Source organism: Plecotus auritus, assembly GCF_963455305.1.
Source record: "Plecotus auritus genome assembly, chromosome: 2".
NCBI classification, from domain to species: Eukaryota; Metazoa; Chordata; class Mammalia; order Chiroptera; family Vespertilionidae; genus Plecotus; species Plecotus auritus.
Genome location: NC_137771.1, coordinates 171809283 through 171827834, shown reverse-complemented (window position 1 = coordinate 171827834; position 18552 = coordinate 171809283). Strand labels below are relative to the sequence as shown.

Below are 18552 nucleotides of genomic sequence, written 5' to 3'. Positions count from 1 at the left end.
GGCTCTGTGACCGCCTTGCTTTTCTCTGCTGGGGCTCCTCCTGCTCCGGGTGCCTGCTCTAAGCTGGGGGTAACCGGCCCTTGTTGTTTCGCTTGCAGCAGGGTAGAATACATTACCTCCTTGGAATAACAACGAACGTTATCTCTGACCCTGCACTGGCCTGACCCCTGGGTTCAAAGGGAAAGAAAAGAGAATGGAATGCCTGTGGCCGGCAACGCCTTTTTTCCCCCCCCACTTTAAGGAAGTTAGAAAAATTCTTTAATTCCCAAAGCTTTATTCTATTGTCTGCTAATCTTTTTAAATGGTGATACAAGTATGGAGTCAGGCTGTACCTTTTAGCAGCAGCTGTGGCCCAAGCAGAGCCCACCTTGGCCTCCCTGGTTACGTATCATCTTGGGCAAGTCACTACACTTCGCTGAGCCTCAGTTTCCTCTTCTGTGAAATGGGTGTAGTGACACTTCATTGATATTCTAAGCGTTAAAGAGGGCAATATATACATACGGTGGTACTGTGGAAGCCATCCACATTGCTCTTGTATTTTACCCAGGTGGTTGTTGTTGAACAATGAGCCTTAGTTTTTAAAGGTTTCATAAAGTATTTAAGGACAGAAAGCTAATTCCGCAAACCTTTTAGGTGAGGCTGAAGTTCATTTAGTTTGAGATTAGAGTCTGCTGAGTGAGTGTAGGGTAGAGCCCAGGTCCAGAGTGAGGTGTACCCTGACTGTGAAGGACTGCAGCAGCCAACACTGGCTGGTGATGGGTGTCCTGGAATCAGAGTCAAATCGCATACTTGCGAAAAGTGGCATGCCGCTTACAGCTGTCAGGACTGCCTGCTAGAGGACTCATTCTGTCAGGAGAGGATAAAAATACATTTGAGGGCAGCGCTGTCGTCCTGAGCGTCAGACCGGGGGCTTAGGGTCATGTACATCCTCCGCTCTGCATGCAGGCCCTGCGGTGGGCGCTGAGAAGAGGGCCAGTGCTCCGTGATGGGCAGCTTCACGGTGTTCCTCAACACATCAGGCTGCCGCCTTCATACAAAGAGATGACGCTTCCTAATTCCATCTTATCTGGGTTAATGCAAAGTGGTCCTCGCCCTTCTTAGACACTGAGCCTTGTGGGAAGGTGACCTCTGCTAAAATCCATCCGCTGGGACAGCGTGGCTGTCGGGAGGGAGAGGGAAGTGGCAGAAGTGCAGGCATATAGAGTGCTGGCCCTGGTACGCCGCGCCTCTGGATCTTCTGATTGCCACTTCTGCTCCTGGCTGGCCCGGGCCACTTCCCCTTGCTTCCAAGTCAGCAGTTTCCTATTTGTGTCGCCTGCAGACTAGCATTAGTGATGGCATAGCTGTCAGAGGTTTTTCAGATGCAATGACACAGGCCCCGGCGATCTGTGTTTATCCAGGGATAACCCAAGAAGCAGCATAAAGAAACCGTGGTTAGCTTGTGGGCTTGCTGCCGAGGGCCTCTGCAGCCTCATTTCTGCAGTTAGATTTTCGTCTGTAGCCCTCAGGCCTCTGTTGAGTACATGTGGGATCTCCCTGGTCACAGCCCTGTCCACTGGGTTCTGATGGGTCAGCAGTGACATCTTCTGGCCACTGGTGCTGGAGCACAGACGTATTTAAAGTGAGTCCCCTTTGGACACCGCAGATCAGGGGTCAGCCCCTGTATAAATGGGAGGTAGAGGTGTGGGTGTGTTTTCTAAATCTCTGCAGTTCATATTTGCACACTAGCATAGCTGCATTGTTCTGTCGTGCACACACACGCGTGTACACACGCGCACACACATGCACACACGCGCACACACACTCAGTGTCTCACGTGTCTTTACAGTGCCTTTACCAGACTTTCTAACCATCTGTAAGATTAAAGTAGGTGATCTTCCCACAGGTATTGTAGCCTCCTTCCATCATACCGGCTTTGTGATGAATTCCAACTACCTGTGGCAGGTCTCTTCCTCTCACCAGACGGCAAGTCCCTTGAGGGCGGTACCTGTGTCTAGGACATGATCAGCATGTTGTGGGGTTTAGCAATGTCTGCCAAATGAACAGCGGACCATAGGGCAGCAAATGACAGGACAAGACTGGCAGGGCTTTATTTAGTTTCCTGCAAGAGAACAAAAGTGTTTTTAGGACTTCATTGCTTATTTTTCTTAAAAGGACAGAGGCTTGAATTTTATTGTGTTCCACTAGTGGCCCAGTGCACAAAATTCGTGCACATTAAAAGGGGATTAATTAGAGGAAATAATTTAATATTGCTATTTTCCCTTTTTCTATAATAGAAGTGACAGAGATGAAAGAAAATTAGTAAAATGTATATGAAAACCTTCCTCCTATCAGAGTCTGGGGTGCACCATGGGATCCAGAGTCAAGTCCCCGCCCATCCACATGCGCCTCAAAATCGCGTGAGACCCAGACCCGGCCGCCCCCTCCCCCCATTGGGCTAGATCCAGACTTGGCCAGCCCCCCCCCTTGTCAAGCCCCACTGGGCAGTGGATGTAGCCTCAGATCCCTTGGCCTGGCACCAAGCCGGGGGGGGGGGGGGGGGGCGTGGCCTGAGGTCCCCCAGCCCAGACCGGGGCGGGGGTGTGCCTTGAGGTCCCCCATCAAGCCCTGCAAGGTGGGGGACACGGCCTGAGATCTCCTATCAAGCACTGCTGGGTGGGGGGCATGGCCTGAGGTGCCCCGTCAAGCCCCACCAGGCAGGGGGGCACACAGCCTCAGGTCCCCCGGCCCAGCACTGGGAGGAGGGGCACAGCCTCAGGTTCCCCATCAAGCCCCACTGGCAGGGGCATGCAGCCTCAGGTCCCCCATCAAGCCCCGATGGGCGGGAGGCGTGGCCTGAGTTCCACCGACCCAGCACTGGGGGTGCACCTTGAGGTCCCCTGTCAAGCCCCACCAGGCAGGGGGTCGCAGCCTCAGGTTCCCTGGCCTGGTGCTGGGGCAGGGGGTGAGGCCTGAGGTCCCCCTGCCTGGTGCCAGGGTGGGGGGCGTGGCCTGAGGTCCCCTGTCAAGCCCCACAGGGGCAGGGGAGGGCGTAGCCTCAGGTCCCTGCTGATTGCTCATTAAGGCTCCATATGGGAACTTGGCCTCAGCTGTGGGTGCAGCCATCTTTGTGATGGAGTGATGGTCAATTAGCATATTCCCTCTTTATTAGATAGGATATCAATGGGGAAGCCCAATTTGTACATACACTGAGTGGCCAGATTATTATGATCTCTGAACGCATAATAATCTGGCCACTTAGTGTGTGTCCTATATAATAAAAGGCTAATATGCAAATTGTTCCCTCGACCAGGAGTTCGACCCGCAGGCAGGCCGGCCAACCGCCCATGTCCCCTTCCCCTGGCCAGGCTGGCCGGACCCCACCCATGCACGAATTCATGCACTGGGCCTCTAATATCTACACTAATAAAAGAGAAACATGCAAATTAACCATCACTCCACTATGCCCCCCAGCCAATCAGATGGGAATATGCAAATTAGAAGGAAAAAGATGGCAGCTGCCCAGCTGCTCCAGGCGCGGAGTGGCTGGGTGGGGCAGGACGCCTGCTATGAGAGGGAGGGCGGGGGGCGAAGGGATCTACAGGAGCGGTACTCTGGCCACAGTGAAGAGGAAGACTGCAGACTCTGGAGTCTGCAGCAAAGACTAAGATGGCAGACTCCGGCCTGAATCTGCAGCGAAGATGGCAGACTCCGGCCGGAGCGAGGGCCTGGGTCCCAGGTGCCAGAGGAAAACTGGTGCTGGAAGCCAAGGGAAGGAAGGCCTTCGTGCAACGGGCCTCTAGTGTGTGTGTATGTGTGTGTGTATATATATACTGAGAGGCCAGATTATTATGCGTTCAGAGATCATAATAATCTGGCCACTCAGTGTATATGCTAGTTAGTCCCATGTTCATTTCATCCTCAGTGCTCCACGGGTCAGAGCCCCTCAGGGGTGGCGATGAGGCACACTGCAGTGCCTAGAACAGCACCGTGCCCACAGTCGCCTCAGTCTTTGATGAATGACCAAATGAGCCCATTTGAAATAAAGAAACATCATCATATCTGGAGTCAGGATATTTCCGAAGCTAAGTGAAAACAGCCCAGCCCAGCAGCCTACACACAGGTGGGGCAACAGATGGGCATGACGTGTGCCCAGATAACAGTCATGGCCTGGAAGCTCCCACCCAGCAGATGAGGGTTGGGTGGGTAGCTCTTATGTGAAAACACTTCCAGGAAGAGGTGTTTACATAGAACTGACTGGTGTGACATCAGGGGGCCTTGGTGCCGCGATGGGTGGGGATGTCACTGGGGCAGAGCCGTGGCATGCAGGGGCAGCTTCCCATTCTGTGACCTGCCGTAGCACAAGGACTGCCACCTGTGCTGCTTCCCACGGCCCAGAGGCAGGAATGCTCAGCTTGTTCCTTAGGGAAGGCCCCACGTGAGATGGGGCGTGGAGAACCCAAAGGTGTCACAGGTTTAGGTGGGGCCTCGTTCCTCCTTCCTTCATGGGATGTGATCATGTTAGACCTTGTTGCCAAAAGGAACTGAAGCGCCTAAATGAAAATTTATGCAACAAAATGAGATTTAATTTAAAAGGTAAATCAGGATGAAGGAGAAATAAAATGACTGCTTTGTTGAGGCTAGAAGGAAAGTGACTGTGCAGAAAGACCATCCGGTCCTGCATGTTTGCTAGTGGCAGGCCCCTTGTCCAAGTTCTGAGCGTCCTGGACACTGAGGCAGAGAAACCTGATTCTGAAAACAGGAGGGGACCGTAAAATACAGCACAGCTTGAGGAGCACCCCCATCTTTCCTGACTCTGAAGGCTAGAGAAGTGCTGAGCGTCCTCCTCAGGAGGTGACCGAGCAGTGCCATGACATCCCACGGTAGCTACCGTCGGGCCTGCCCGGGCTGCTGCTTATACCAGGTAGTCCTGAATACAAGAGGATGTGGATCAGGAAAAGCGATTCCATGGAGTCAATGCCGTGCGGTCCAGGTTCACAGCTCTCAGGATCTGCTGTGAGAGAGGTGGTTTAGAACAGTGTTTGCCAGTCTGCTCCCACAAAACTCCAGTGATGTCTGTGGCCTATGACAACAAAGTAGATGCTAGGGACCTTTAACATCTAACATTAAAAAATAGAGGGAGGAACACTATTAAGCACATCTACGTAATTAACATTATTGTGCATTAATCCATAAGGGAGGATGTGGGGAGTCTGCGAGATCTCTGGCCGCAGCCTGCAGGGCGGGCCCCTCCGCTTTCCCAGCCGTGCACGCTGCGGTATCACGTCCCACGGTTAGCATGTGTGCTGTCTGTCCAGGGATCACTGCTCTGTACTGTGTACCTGTTCTCACCCGTGATTGTTGTATGCACCAGACATTAATCATGAATCAAATTTTTATCATTCCTTGCAGCAACGGATTTGTCGAGGGGGCCATTTTTTATTGTCTGCTTTCACCCAAACCTGTGTTGTAGCTCAGGGCGTTTGGTTAGCTGACTGGAGTGTTGAAAGTGTTCTGTGATCCAATATATTCAGCAACTGCTGACTCAGGGGGATGGCTGGGCCACTCACAGCCCTTCAGGGAAGCAGTGGGCCCTGAGCCGTACCTCCAGAGGGTTCAAGGTTATGTTCTTGGGCCACGTGCTGGTTAGGGCTCATCTCTAAATCCCCCGCACAGATGATCAGATAAGCCTCTTTTATGAAAACAGGCGCCCACTAGGACCCAAGGCCAGAGGATGCCACCACCACCTTGTGGGGGCTGTGGGCCAGCAGCGGGTTAAAGGTCTGACCTAGAGAAGGTGAAGCACTTGTCTGTATATGTGATGCTGCCCGGGGGCCACAGAGAACTCCCAGAGAGCATAGCATTTGTTGCAGAATAATTTAAAACATTTATTTAGTGGTTGCTGTGTGTCAAGCCCTGTGCTAAACCTTATTTTACTTACCCTCCAAGAAACTATAAGGTAGATATTATTATTATTTATCCTTTATAGATGGGAAATGGAGAACCACAAAGAGGTTAATTTTTTTTTCTTGGTAAAATTATGAGTTGAGCTGACAACATTACTTAGCCCAGATAATAGATAATTCTAAAGCCATTTGTGGCCTTGTGGTTCTAGAATATTCTTGTGGACTTTAGGTTGGCTGGTGTTTAATGAGCTGCCAGTTTGGGCCAAGGGAGGTAGACACTTTCACGGACTGTCCTTTTCTCTTTCAGCGTGCGAAGACGGATATAGGCTTGAAAACGAAACCTGTATGAGGTAGGCTCCAGGTTCACTTATTCTGATGCATTGGTTACAAACCTTATTTAGAAACTTGAGGCCCAGTGCATGAAATTCGTGCACTGGGGTGTGTCCCTCAGCCCAGCCTGCACCCTCTCCAATCTGGGACCCCTCGGGGGATGTCCGACTGCCGGTTTAGGCCCGATCCCTGGGGGACCGGGCCTAAACCGGCAGTCAGACATCCCTCTCACAATCCAGGACTTCTGGCTCCCAACCGCCTGCCTGCCTGCCAGCCTGATCACTCCCTAACCACTCCCCTGCCAGCCTGATCAATGCCTAACTGCTCCCCTGTCGGCCTGATTGCCCTCAACTGCCCTCCCCTGCCGGCCCGGTTGCCCCCAACTGCCCTCCCCTGCCGGCCCAATAGCCCAGAACTACCCTCCCCTGCTGGCCATCTTGTGGTGGCCATCTTTGACCTCATGGGGTGGCCATCTTGTATGAGGGCATGAGGGTCAATTTGCATATTACCTCTTTATTCTATAGGATTACTTAGTAAATTGCCTCAATGATTTCTTTTGAGATTTGAGGCTAATTCTTGTTCTTTTTCCTTGTTGACTTGCAGTTGCCCATTTGGCCTTGGTGGTCTCAACTGTGGAAACCGTGAGTATGCAGAAGGGGCCAAGTCCGTGTGGGCAGGGCCTGGCAGGGCTGTCAGCGAGCAGGGTGTCTGTCCCCTCCCGCTCCTCAGTTCAGATCCGCTGTTCTCTCAGCCCCTGTGCTGAGAGGTGTGTGGAAAGCCAAGTGCTCTGCAGGGACTGAGGGCTGGTGGGGGAGATAAATACTCTCTCAGTAGCCCTGGCTAGGAGTGTCACTACAGTGAATTAAGTGTGAGGCGTGAGGCAGGTCAGGAGGGGCCACACCCAAGGAGAATTGAATCTCTGCTTCTGGGAGTGGTTTGCAGGTTTTGGAAGACTTTAGTAGGTATGGAGGAGGCAGGAGGAAGAACAACTTAAAGGTCTCGGGGCAGCCTGGGCCCATGGTATTCGCTGGACAGTGTGTAAGTGGATGTGGCTGAGGATAGAGAAAGAGGAAGGTGGAGAGTGGAGGACTAGGTTGGCAGAGTACAGGGGACCAAGCTGTTGGGGGTTTGGATGGCCAGCCTGAGAGTATAGACTGATCCATATCTGTTGTGGAACTAGAGGCTTAGAGCAGGAAGGCAGTTTGGATAAGAAAATCAAGCCGGGCTGCAGTGAGGAGGACAGACTGGGCAGGGAGGAGGAACATGGCGGGGTAGAGACTCCAGTACAGTCATAGCTGGGCTCAGGCTAGAATCTGCTTGTTGATGTTTGTGCTCCCCGAAGCACAGAGGGTAGGATGGTGGTAGCTAGCTGTGTGCATGCGTGGCGTGTGTCACACCTAATTTAGTTCTTTGAAAAAAAAGCAGTTGTGATGAATTTAGAATCACTTTCACTGACATTTTCTTATATGGAAACCTGACAATTTGAATCACCCTCAAAGTTATGAAAGATATTCTGGGGTGTAGGATGGAATGGGAATAATAACACTCAGTGCTTCATTTTAGGATCACTTTGTCCTTTATTCTATAGGTAAACATGCCAACAGTCCATATTCTAAGTTTACTTAGACCAAAAGTAAACACGATTTTATCTAACATGTGTAACAGTCCCCATATCTGTTCCCCAGTGGCGTACCTTGCATTTTATGTCCTCAGTGATATTTTCTTTGCTCATAAACTTTCTTTTAGTAAGTTTCATTATGTACCTTTTTTGAACATGAATAATACATTAAGTAAAATAAAACTAATTTAGTCCTGAGTACACATTGTCTTGGTGTAGTCATCGTGGAGTCACTTGAAGACCAGACCCTAGAGATTTGGGGTTAAATATTCATCTAGGATCGCCGGTAACTTTGGTCATCCGATTTATCCCAACTGCAAACTAGCAGAGGTTACAGTAGACAGTCTAAGAGAAAGACTGGAAGTACTTTCAGAGAGGAAGGCACCCACAGAATGAATGATTATCTTCTTTAAAAAGTAGCAACCTGCGGCCACTGAGTGGTGGATTAAATAACCCTGAGGTCTTTAGCAGTTCCTAGGGGCACCGTGAAGCAGCTTGAAGTGCAGACGTTCATTACGATGGACCGAGTCATCACACACCAAACGGTGCTCCATGTTACTGTGAACTGATTTTTACTCACAACACTTCTAACATCCGATATGTGGGTTTTCCTCACATCGAGCAGTTCTGACACCACTCAGACCTTGCAGGTGAAGGGCTCAGTTCCACAAGACTGTCCCCGCGTCCAGCCTCTGGGACCCGAGACCAACCAGCTGTAAATCAGGGGTTCCCTGGCCCCCCTCGTCAGATTCAGTACTTTGCTAGAACATAGAGCATCCTTAAACTGATCAGGGAGAGGAGTGGTTTGCACCCAAGGATAAACCAGAGAAGACCTAAGGACTTTTCAATGTGGAAAACGGAGGCTGAGCAGTCAGGTAAAACATGTAAGATACCTGAGACTTGTTTTGCCGAATGCTGCAGTACCAGCACTAAAGGGCATGGTCTTTAGAGGAGATGGTGGTGGGGCTCACAGTAGTGACTACAGCACTAGCCTGCGGGCCTTGTCCTAAGACAGTAGACGTATTAAAAACAGAGAGGCATAGATAACATAAAGAATCATTTAAGGGAGGAGATCACCACAGAGTTGCATCACATTCGCAGGTAACGCATTGGAATATAGTCCCGTCAGATGGCAAAGAGTGAATGAGCAAGAGGGTGAGGAGTGTGGAGCTGCAGCAGCTCTGCGGGGAGCCAGGGAGCAGGAGGGGAGAGAGGCCACCTGCCCCGTCCTCCTGGGGCCTCTCGGCCCTGACAGGCTCTCATAGAATGAGCCAGGGACTCGGACCAGCTTTGGTCAAACAACTTCCCAAATCGTTTTTACCGGAGAATGCTTCCTACTTCTCAGTGAAGGGAAGAGTGACCCATAGAGGGAGTGGACGTAGGGAAAGCCCTCTAGCGGTGGAGGGAAGGGGAGTGAGTGCACAGCATTGTCCTAAGTGGCAGCTAGTGGTCCCCCTAACCCCCCCCCACCCCCGCCCCAGGATTATTAAGTACTATAGGTGTCTGGAGATGTCAAACCCCTACATCCGTGGGCTGTTCTGTAAGTTTCTGTGTCTCCCCCCATTTTGTGTGTGGAGTCTTGGAAGTAGCCAGGATTTCTCCCTGATCAGGGACTTTTTTCTGTTTATCCAAGTTGCTCTCATGTCCAGCAGGGGGCACACTGCTATCTGGATGGAGCCTAGCTCCTGGCCACCTTTGTTGGTGACACGTGTGTTAACTCAGTGATGGCGTGTAAATACCACTTTATGATTTTGAGATCTGTGTTAGTGTTGCCAGGCAACTAATAGGGGCTGATAACAAATAGTATCTGCCACCTGCTCCGTTCCCTGAGGTCTGAGACCAGCCCTGGGCGTTGGTGAAGGAATCAGGAACACCTGAACTTCATCCCCACCTGTGGCCATGGCGCCTTGGAAGTCTGGCCTGTCACTCAGTGTTCTGTGCCAAACAACAGGGCTCTGACCACTCTCCCCTGCCACTTCTGCTGTCATCCAGAGGTGGTGAGTGCCTCCTGGGGGCTGTGGTTGGGCTGGGTTTTTTGCAGACAACAAGTGCTTGTTCTCTCTGCATCCTCGGGGCACACATTCTGCCAAAGCTCAATGAGTCGGGTGCCCAGCTTTGTCCAGCCAAGCCATGGCCTTGAGCCTCCCTCAGTCCTACATTCCTGGGAGTCGTCCAACTCTACTGTATTCTGGGTTTCGGCATAACCTATGACCTGTGTATCCAAAAATTCCCCACTAGCTCTCTAGTTGTGTCCAAATTGCACACCTTGTTCCTCACAGAGAATGTCCTTCAAACTGCGAGGGCAGTTCGAGCCCTTCTTTCACGTCCCTTAGTTCTGAGATAGTGAGGGCCCAGCTGGACTCCCGTATGCACCTGGCAGGGCCACCTCCTCCTGGGTAGCTCAGGTCTGCACCTGTCTCATCACTGCCCTCCTTTTGATTATGTTCCCACGTAAACTGTCTCTATTTATACCCCAGATTCCAACAATCCTTGGACCACGTGTCCACTGGCCCCATTCCTCTTACAGGCTTGTTGTGAGGATGCTCCACCTTTTCCTCGGTGTGCATGCTCCCTCCTGTGCTTGAGTTTCATATTGGCTCTTCCTCACAGTTTTATTCTATCTCCCATGACATCCCGGTTTAGCTCACCCTTTTTCTCTTTTTAAAATATATTTTTTCATAACATGAAACAACACATGTCCATTGATTTTAGTATTTATCCCAAGTTAATTAGAAAATAAATATAAATTCGGGGAAGAAGAAAGCTAAACGAAACAGTGTCATCATCCGTGAAACATCACTGGTCTGCATCCTTGCTGCTAAGTGTGGGTGGACCCTCAGCCGTAGCAGCTTCCAGGAGCTGTTGGAAACGCAGGGTTTCCACCTCCTCCCCCTACCCCCACTCCAGTCCTGCTGCAGCAGAACCTGGACTTCAAGTGAATTCGGTTAATAGGCAGATTCATATGCATTTCCAAGTTTGAGAAGCACTGGTGTTCTGTATCTGCCCAGCGTTATGTATGGAATTGGATCTCACCGAAGGTACTATTTGTAACCTACTATTAAATTGAGTAAACTGTGCAGTATTTTCATTCACCTAACTTTATAATGTCACTTTCCATACTCCGTGGCATGCTACTCTGTGGATTACCATAATAAACTTACCATTTGCTTATTGCCCTCTTTAAGTTTGTCTTACAGTTCCATCCTCTAAGCCATCTTCCCACTTTGTGGTTAGTGTCCTTTTGTGATTATGGAACTCACATCATTTCCTAGATTACCCTAGTCTGGCCGCAGACGTTTCATCCATCCCCCTTTCATATTCACAACCTGCCCCTTCATAGCCCATCCTTTCCGTGCGAAGGTTCCCTCCCGCAGATTCCTGCACAGACGGCCAGCACGGCCAGCGGGGCGTTAGAGGTGCCCAGGGCAAGGTGGGGGGAAGGGGTGCACAGTTTCCATGCCCTCCGAGTGTGTGACTCTCCCCAAACTCTCCGAACCCTGTCCTTTTGGGTTTTTCTGGAGGTTTCATTACAAAGGCACGATTGATTAAATCATTGCAATCAATTCAACCTCTAGGCCTTCTCCCCTCCCCGGAGGTCAGGAGGTAGGACTGAATGTTCCGACTCTCTAATCACAAGGTTGGTTCCCCTGGCAACCAGTCCCCATCCTTAGGTGTTTTCCAAAAGTCACCTCGTGAACATCACAGAAGACGCCTTTATGGGCTCTCATCACCTAGGATACTTAGGGTTTTAGGAGCGCTTCCTGGAACTGGGATGAAGACTAAATATGTATTTCTTATTATGAATCACGATGTCACAGTTGGCTAAGGTTCTCTTCTGGAGTAAAGAGGCCTACCTAGCTGAAGCAACAAAGACAGTTTATTGGCAGGATCCTGGGGAGTGTCATGGGATTCCAGCCTCAGGGGGATGCGGGGACCACAGCAGCTGGCGGCCAGGGGCCTTCTTTCACGGACCCCACCTTCATCTCTGCTCTCCACTGTGCACAGGCATGCTCTCCTTCCCAGACCACATGATGGAAATAGGCTCGCCAAACGTCACCGAGTGTGTGTTACCCGTTCAGCCATTTTGAAGGAGGAGGTTCTCTTATTTCCCCCAAATTGAAATTCCTGTGAACGAAGTAATTGATCCACGTGTTTCCTCCCAGACCAGTGGTCGGCAAACTCATTAGTCAACAGAGCCAAATATCGACAGTACAATGATTGAAATTTCTTTTGAGAGCCAAATTTTTTAAACTTAAACTTCTTCTAACGCCACTTCTTCAAAATAGACTCGCCCAGGCCATGGTATTTTGTGGAAGAGCCACACTCAAGGGGCCAAAGAGCCGCATGTGGCTCGCGAGCCGCGGTTTGCCGATCACACGGTCCCAGACCAATCTGCTCTGGCCAGGGGAAGGTATCATGCCAGCCTGACCACCCCACCATAACCTGCACTAGGGGTGAACAGTTCCCGAAAGAGGGCTGGTTAAGCAGACAGTCCAGTAGAATCCACCCAAATAAGCATACAAGCAAGGACAAAATAGTTTGTAGAAAAGGCTAAGGCTCAGAATGGTTGGCTTAATGAAAACTGCCAACAGTGATGACAGCGACATCAACCTAGGATCAAACTATAAGAATAAAGAAAATATAGAGCTGCTGTGGAGAAAGACTGAAATGTCAGCAAATGTCAGAAAGTAAGCCTGGCCAGCATGGCTCAGTGATTGAGCATCAACCCAAGAACCAAGAGGTCACCAGTTCGATTCCCAGTCAGGGCACAAGCCCAGGTTTTGGGCTCGATCTCCAGTAGGGGCTGTGCAGGAGGCAGCCGATCGATGATGTTTCTCTCTCATCTCTCTCATTGATGTTTCTATCTCTCTCTATCCCTGTCCCTTCCTCTCTAAAAAATATCAGTTAAAAAAGAAAGTAAGACTGAGAATTCCAAGTCCATTCTGGAGATCTCCTCAAAGTGGAAAGGATAAGACAAACAGACGTAAGCCGACACCCACTGCCTTCTCTCACCTTAATAAGTCACCTTTCAGAGCGCCTGCCGAACTGATGAACGTTGCAGTTGATGTTGATTCGAAACCCATGCACTTGTACATCATCACGTGGCCTCATAATAAATCTAAAGTCAGTACTTGAGTCCAAAGAATCACATAGTTCATGAACTGACTTCACAGCTGGTATGATAAAGAAGATCTGTGGGTTATATTGTCCATAAACTTACTACAAGTTTCCAGTGATAAGGCTGCCAAAGAACATCAAACATACTCTTTAAAAAATTATATATGTGTATAAATTAAATTATGTATATGTAGTCACACACAATTTCTACCTTTAGAGAAGGTTATGAGTGAGTGAGTGAGTGTGTGTGTGTGTGTGTGTGTGTGTGTGTGTACACATATGAATAAAATCTGGGACAGCCCTAGCTGGTTTGGCTCAGTGGATAGAGCATTGGCTTGCAGACTGAAGGGTCCCAGGTTTGATTCCAGTCAAGGGCATATACCCAGGTTGTGGCTCGATCCCCAGTAGGGGGTGTGCAGGAAGCAGCCCATCAATGATTCTCTCTCATCATTGTTTCTGTCTCTCCCTCCCTCTCCCTTCCACTCTGAAATCAATAAAAATATATTTTTTTAAAAATCTGGGACATATAGAAAACCCCAAAGAGGAAAGTAAAGTACTTAGGGCAGCCCTAACTTCCATGAGTGTTTTGGTGAATTCCCTCCCAGCTTTTTCTCACTGCTCATGTGCACTCAAAGATTCCTCTCCTGTATAATCTAAGCCAGTGCTACCCAAAGTCTGGTCTGCAGGCTAGCAGCATCGTTGTGCCCCCGGAGCTTGCTGGAGGTACAGCTTGTCTTCTTGGCCCAGGCCCAGACCTGCTGAATCAAGCCTCTTCAGGTGGGGACTGCCTGAGTTTGCACAGCCTCTGGGTGATTCAGACCCACAGGAAAGTTTCAGGAGCACGAGGGTATACCAGTGCTCCTCAAAACGTGATCTGCGAGCTGTTATCGGGCTACAACAAGATACACAAGATAACACAAAAATCGAGAGGAAACACGTAGAAACATTTATGTTAAACTTAGAAACATTGATGTTAATTTGACATGCTATGACATCCAACTATGGGATCCTTTTAAAAAATAGTATTATTGTATTTTACAAAGTCACTCCACAGTAGACTCCTTAAAAAAAGGAGAAAGCACCCTGGCCAGGGTGGCTTAGTTGGGTGAGCGTCGTCCCATGAACCAAAAGGTGGCCAGGTTTGATTCCTGGTCAGGGCACATGCAGGCTTTGGGTTGGATTCCTGATCTGGGTGCATACAGGGGGCAACTGATTGATGTTTCTCTCTCACACATTTATGTTTCTCTTTCTCCACCTTCCTCTCTCTAAAATCAATAAAAAATAAGAATCTGCAGGCCCACTAATAAAAAAAAACAAAAAGGAGAAAGGGAAATTCATGAAAGTTGGTGCCTATGGGGAAAGATGAGACTTTATTTTCTTTATTTAAAAATAATATAAAAATGCCCAAGCAAAGAAAAATAGGTCCTGGACCATAGGTGGTTTGAGAAGCACTGGGCACAGTGCTTCTGAGTCTGTCTGTCTGTCTCTTCTGAGACAAAACTGCTTGTTTCAAGGGGAACCTGCCACAACGGCAGCCACGTATGAGGCCACTTCTAAATTGCGCACCTGCTTGTTTTGCTGGAGTGAGTGAGAGGTTTTGAATCTGGTGTGGAGGGATGAGTAGGAGCCAGACTTTGGTCTTTGAAAACAGAGAGCCACTGTAGGTTGGTTTGTTCATTGTTTCACTGTAGGTTTACTAAAGCTGGGAAATAGCGCGACCAGATTTGTGTTTTGAAATGAGGGGCCAAGACGGTGCAGGAAGGCATGTTGGGAGGCGGTTCAGTTGTCTAATCAAGAGTGGACTGTAGCTTAGGGGGTGGGACTGGTGAAGAGAAAGAGTTGAAAATCAAGATTTGTCTTTTGTCTTCACGTTTGTTAAAAGTGAAGTTTGAATACATGTATTAGGAGGTGAGGGAGGGAATGACCGCATTCCAAGGTTTATCTTTGTTTTCTGTCCATCTTAGTACTCATGGTCTTCAAGATAACCAAGTTTCTGTGCTGTTTATTCAAATAAAGGATAGGCAAATGGTTGCTTAGCATGCATTTGCTTTTGTCTCACAGTCAGCTCACTCTCAGCTCTGTGCATTTTCCTTTGGTGTTACCTGAAGGCATGGAGAGAATGGTTCCATCTTATTTTACTACAGGAAACCTGGCTATTGGCCTCTTTTACATCCTGGACCATAGAACCTCAGAGCAAAATTTTAATTATATTCCCACAACAACGGAAAAAGCTAACTGGCACTGGCTGGTGTTGTTCAGTGGTTAGAGTGCCGGTCATGCACTGAAGGGTTGTGGGTTCAATTTCTGGTTTAGGGCACATACCTGGGTTGCAGGTTTAATCCCCAACCAGTCAGAGCGTGTGTAGGAGGCAACTAATCGATGTGTCTCTCTTACATTGGTGTTTCTCTCTCTCCCCCCTCCCTTCCACTCTCTCTAAAAAAAAAAAGAAATGAAAAAAATATCCTTGGGTGAGGATTAATTTTTTAAAAATCATTATTTAATAACCTTTACTAAAATATGATCTTGCCAGAAATGCACAGGTATAAAATTTATGGATTAAAAATTAATATTATTATGTGTGATATGTACCTGCGTATGTGACTGCTAATTTTTGGTAGTTAAATTCCATTTGCATGTATTGAGGAAACCACTCAGTGCCTAGCATGGTATATGCAGTGATTCCCAGCTCTGGTCTTAACTGGCCAGTAATATTTCTTATAAAACTGGAGAGTCTAACCTAGGGTCACCTCCTTTTTATTTTATTAATTAAAAACCTAAAACCAAATTAAGAATTTTTATATTTACTGTCACTATACATTTTTTAAAAATCTAAGAAACAACACCAAAGGATGGGAAGTAGCTAAGAAAAGATTCTATATTTTCTCCATTAGTGTTCAGAAACCAATTTTACTGGAGGCATAATTTACACATAATAAAATGCACACATAATGAGGGGAAACCAGGAAGGACAGTCTTAGAAGACAGAACAAAGATTAAAACCAGATAGATTTAGTTTTTGAAAAATTTACCTCCTTCCTTTTTCTCCTTTACCATGGATTATGAAAATGTCCTCAGGGCTGGTCTGCAGGTACACTTTGGGAGCCATTCCAGGAGTGGCTGAGAAAGAGGGACTTGACTGAAAACAGTGTAGGGGAGAAAAATAACTTTTCCTCTGCCCTTCTATTGACACCCCCAAACATCACCATAATAAAGTATATTAACAGGCGAACAATATTTAATTACATATGTGCACATGGCAGTCCCACAAGATGAGACTCCAAAGGCTGCCGATAATTGAGGCTAATACACCCTCCTGAGCCAAGGGTAGGACCAGGGCCCTGGGGCTGCAGAGTGGGGAAGGCAAGTCATGGGAGGGTGAGAAGAGGAAATTATGGCAAACAATGGCTTCCCTGCCAAGTAGGACAGTCTCTCAGCTGAAAAAGTTTTCCCTGCTAAATAGCTCTATTCCTGGTGCAGGCGGGCTTTCTAATGTAACTCTCCCTTACAAACGGGTAAATAATGCTCTGTTTTCAGAGCTTCTCCAATGTCTGCAGTTTCTCAGAAATAATCAATATGCCAAAGAGGCATATTTTGGGGTGGCAAATTCTGCTGCCCTCTGACCTAGAAAATGTAGAGCTAACCCTGAGGAGCCCTTGCTGGGGGCCCAGGAAGTGAAAGGTGAGGTCACTGTGGGGTCAGGAGGAGAATCATACTTGTGTATTCGTTTCTTCATTCATGACCTCTTACCAATCTTTTTCTTTTAAACCTGTTTAGCCTATCAGCTTATCACCGTGGTGATTGCAGCAGCAGGAGGCGGGCTTCTGCTGATCCTAGGCATTGCACTGATTGTCACCTGCTGCCGGTGAGTGATGGAGTTCACACTCTAATTCTGTTCCTTTGCATGTGCTATGCAAGGGCCATTTTTTTACTCTTCAGGAATGTTCGGGGTAGTTTACAACATTAAATCGTAATATATGACTGAACCACTAAAAAAAGAAGAAAGGGAAATTCATGGTAGGTAGTGCCATAGGAGAAGACAGCACATAGGACTTTATTTTCTTTAATGAAAAGGAATATCCAAAAGCACAAGCAACAGAAAAGATAGATTGGACTGCATCAAAGTTAAAAACTTCTCTGCTAATGTATGGGACAAAATTTTTTCTCTACCCTTTTAGGTTCTTTGGTCTGATAATCAAATTAACATAAGACAGTTTAATGGGATAAAAACATACTTAATTATGTATATAGGTGGTGGGTGGTGGCACATAAAAAGGTGAGACCCACAGGCAGTCAGACAATTGAGGCTTATATTTCATCCTGAGCTAAGAGAAGGGGCAAGGGCCTGAGACTTCAAAGGGGAGGAAGGTGATTTACAGGAAGATGGAGAAACCAACGTTCACCATGCCATGCAGAGACAATGGGATGCAGAGACAGAGGGGACTTGGAACAAACAGGCCCTGCTGAGCTCCCCCACAGCTTCCCATGCCCAGTCCACACTCTTTGTAGTGATCTCTGGTGATAGCTCTCTTTCTGGACCAAGCCCTCCATTAAAATCCTTTTAGGCAGTTAAAGAGAGGTATAAAAGCTCTTCCCGAGTCTTTTGGGCCTTGATTATCTTCAGCTCAAATTTGTCGGCAGGCCAAAGTGGCATGTTCTGGGGAGACTTGTTCTGAACCCCCTCAGCTTAAAAGATCACTATCAAGAAAGTGAAAGGACAAACCACAGAATGGGAGAGAGTATTTGCAAATAAATCATATGTGTAATAAGGGACTTGTGTCTAGAGAATATAAAAATGTCTTACAACTCAATAATAAAGAGACATTAAATCATAATGGACCATTTTAAAATGGAAAAGGACTTGAAAAGACATTTCTTCAGAGAAGATATACAGTGTCCAGAAGGCACATGAAAGGATGTTCAGCATCAGTAGCCATCAGGGAAATGCAATCAGAACCATCTTATAACCCACTGTGATGGCTAATTTAAAAAAAGAGCCCTGACTGGGTAGTTCAGTTGGTTAGAGTATTATTTTGAGATGCCAAGGTTGCAAGTTCAAGCCCTAATCAGGGCACATACAAGAATTAACCAGTGAATACATAACTAAGTGGAACAGCTTTACCTCACGTGATTGGGTAATCAAAACTGAGGGGTTGGAGAAAGGTACAAAGAGAACAATGCAAGGTCGTCTTCAACCAGCACTTCTCTCTAAAATCAACCAATCAGTAAAATATTTTTTAAAACCCAGGAAATTACAAGTGTTGGTATGAGGATATGGAAAAATTAGAACACAAATACTCTGTTGTAGAAATGTAAAATGATGCAGCCACTTTGAAAGTGTCGGCCATTCCTCAGAAAATTAAACACAGTGTTGCCATTTGACCTAGTACTTCTACTCTTATGTATATACCAAGAAAAATGAAAAGTTATGTCCACACAGAAACACGTACATGAATGTTCATAGTAGCATTATTCATAATAGCCAAGAGGTGAAAATAACCCCAGTATCCATCAACTGATGAATGGATAAGCAAAATGTGACATATCTATACAATTGAACATTATCTATATATATAAAAGGCTAATATGCTAAGTGTCCGACCA

General features: G+C 47.6%; 1 protein-coding gene across 3 annotated transcripts in view; it reads left to right on the top strand.

Annotated features, from left to right (window-relative positions):
* The window catches only part of HEG1 (heart development protein with EGF like domains 1), a 90742-nt gene that overhangs the window by 59477 nt on the left and 12713 nt on the right, over positions 1–18552 (top strand). For all 3 annotated transcript variants that reach the window (XM_080657375.1, XM_080657376.1, XM_080657374.1), the window contains 3 exons: positions 6193–6235; positions 6819–6856; positions 16726–16813. In XM_080657375.1, the coding sequence (XP_080513501.1) occupies positions 6193–6235; positions 6819–6856; positions 16726–16813 (169 nt within the window). The remainder of the gene's footprint in view (positions 1–6192; positions 6236–6818; positions 6857–16725; positions 16814–18552) is intronic.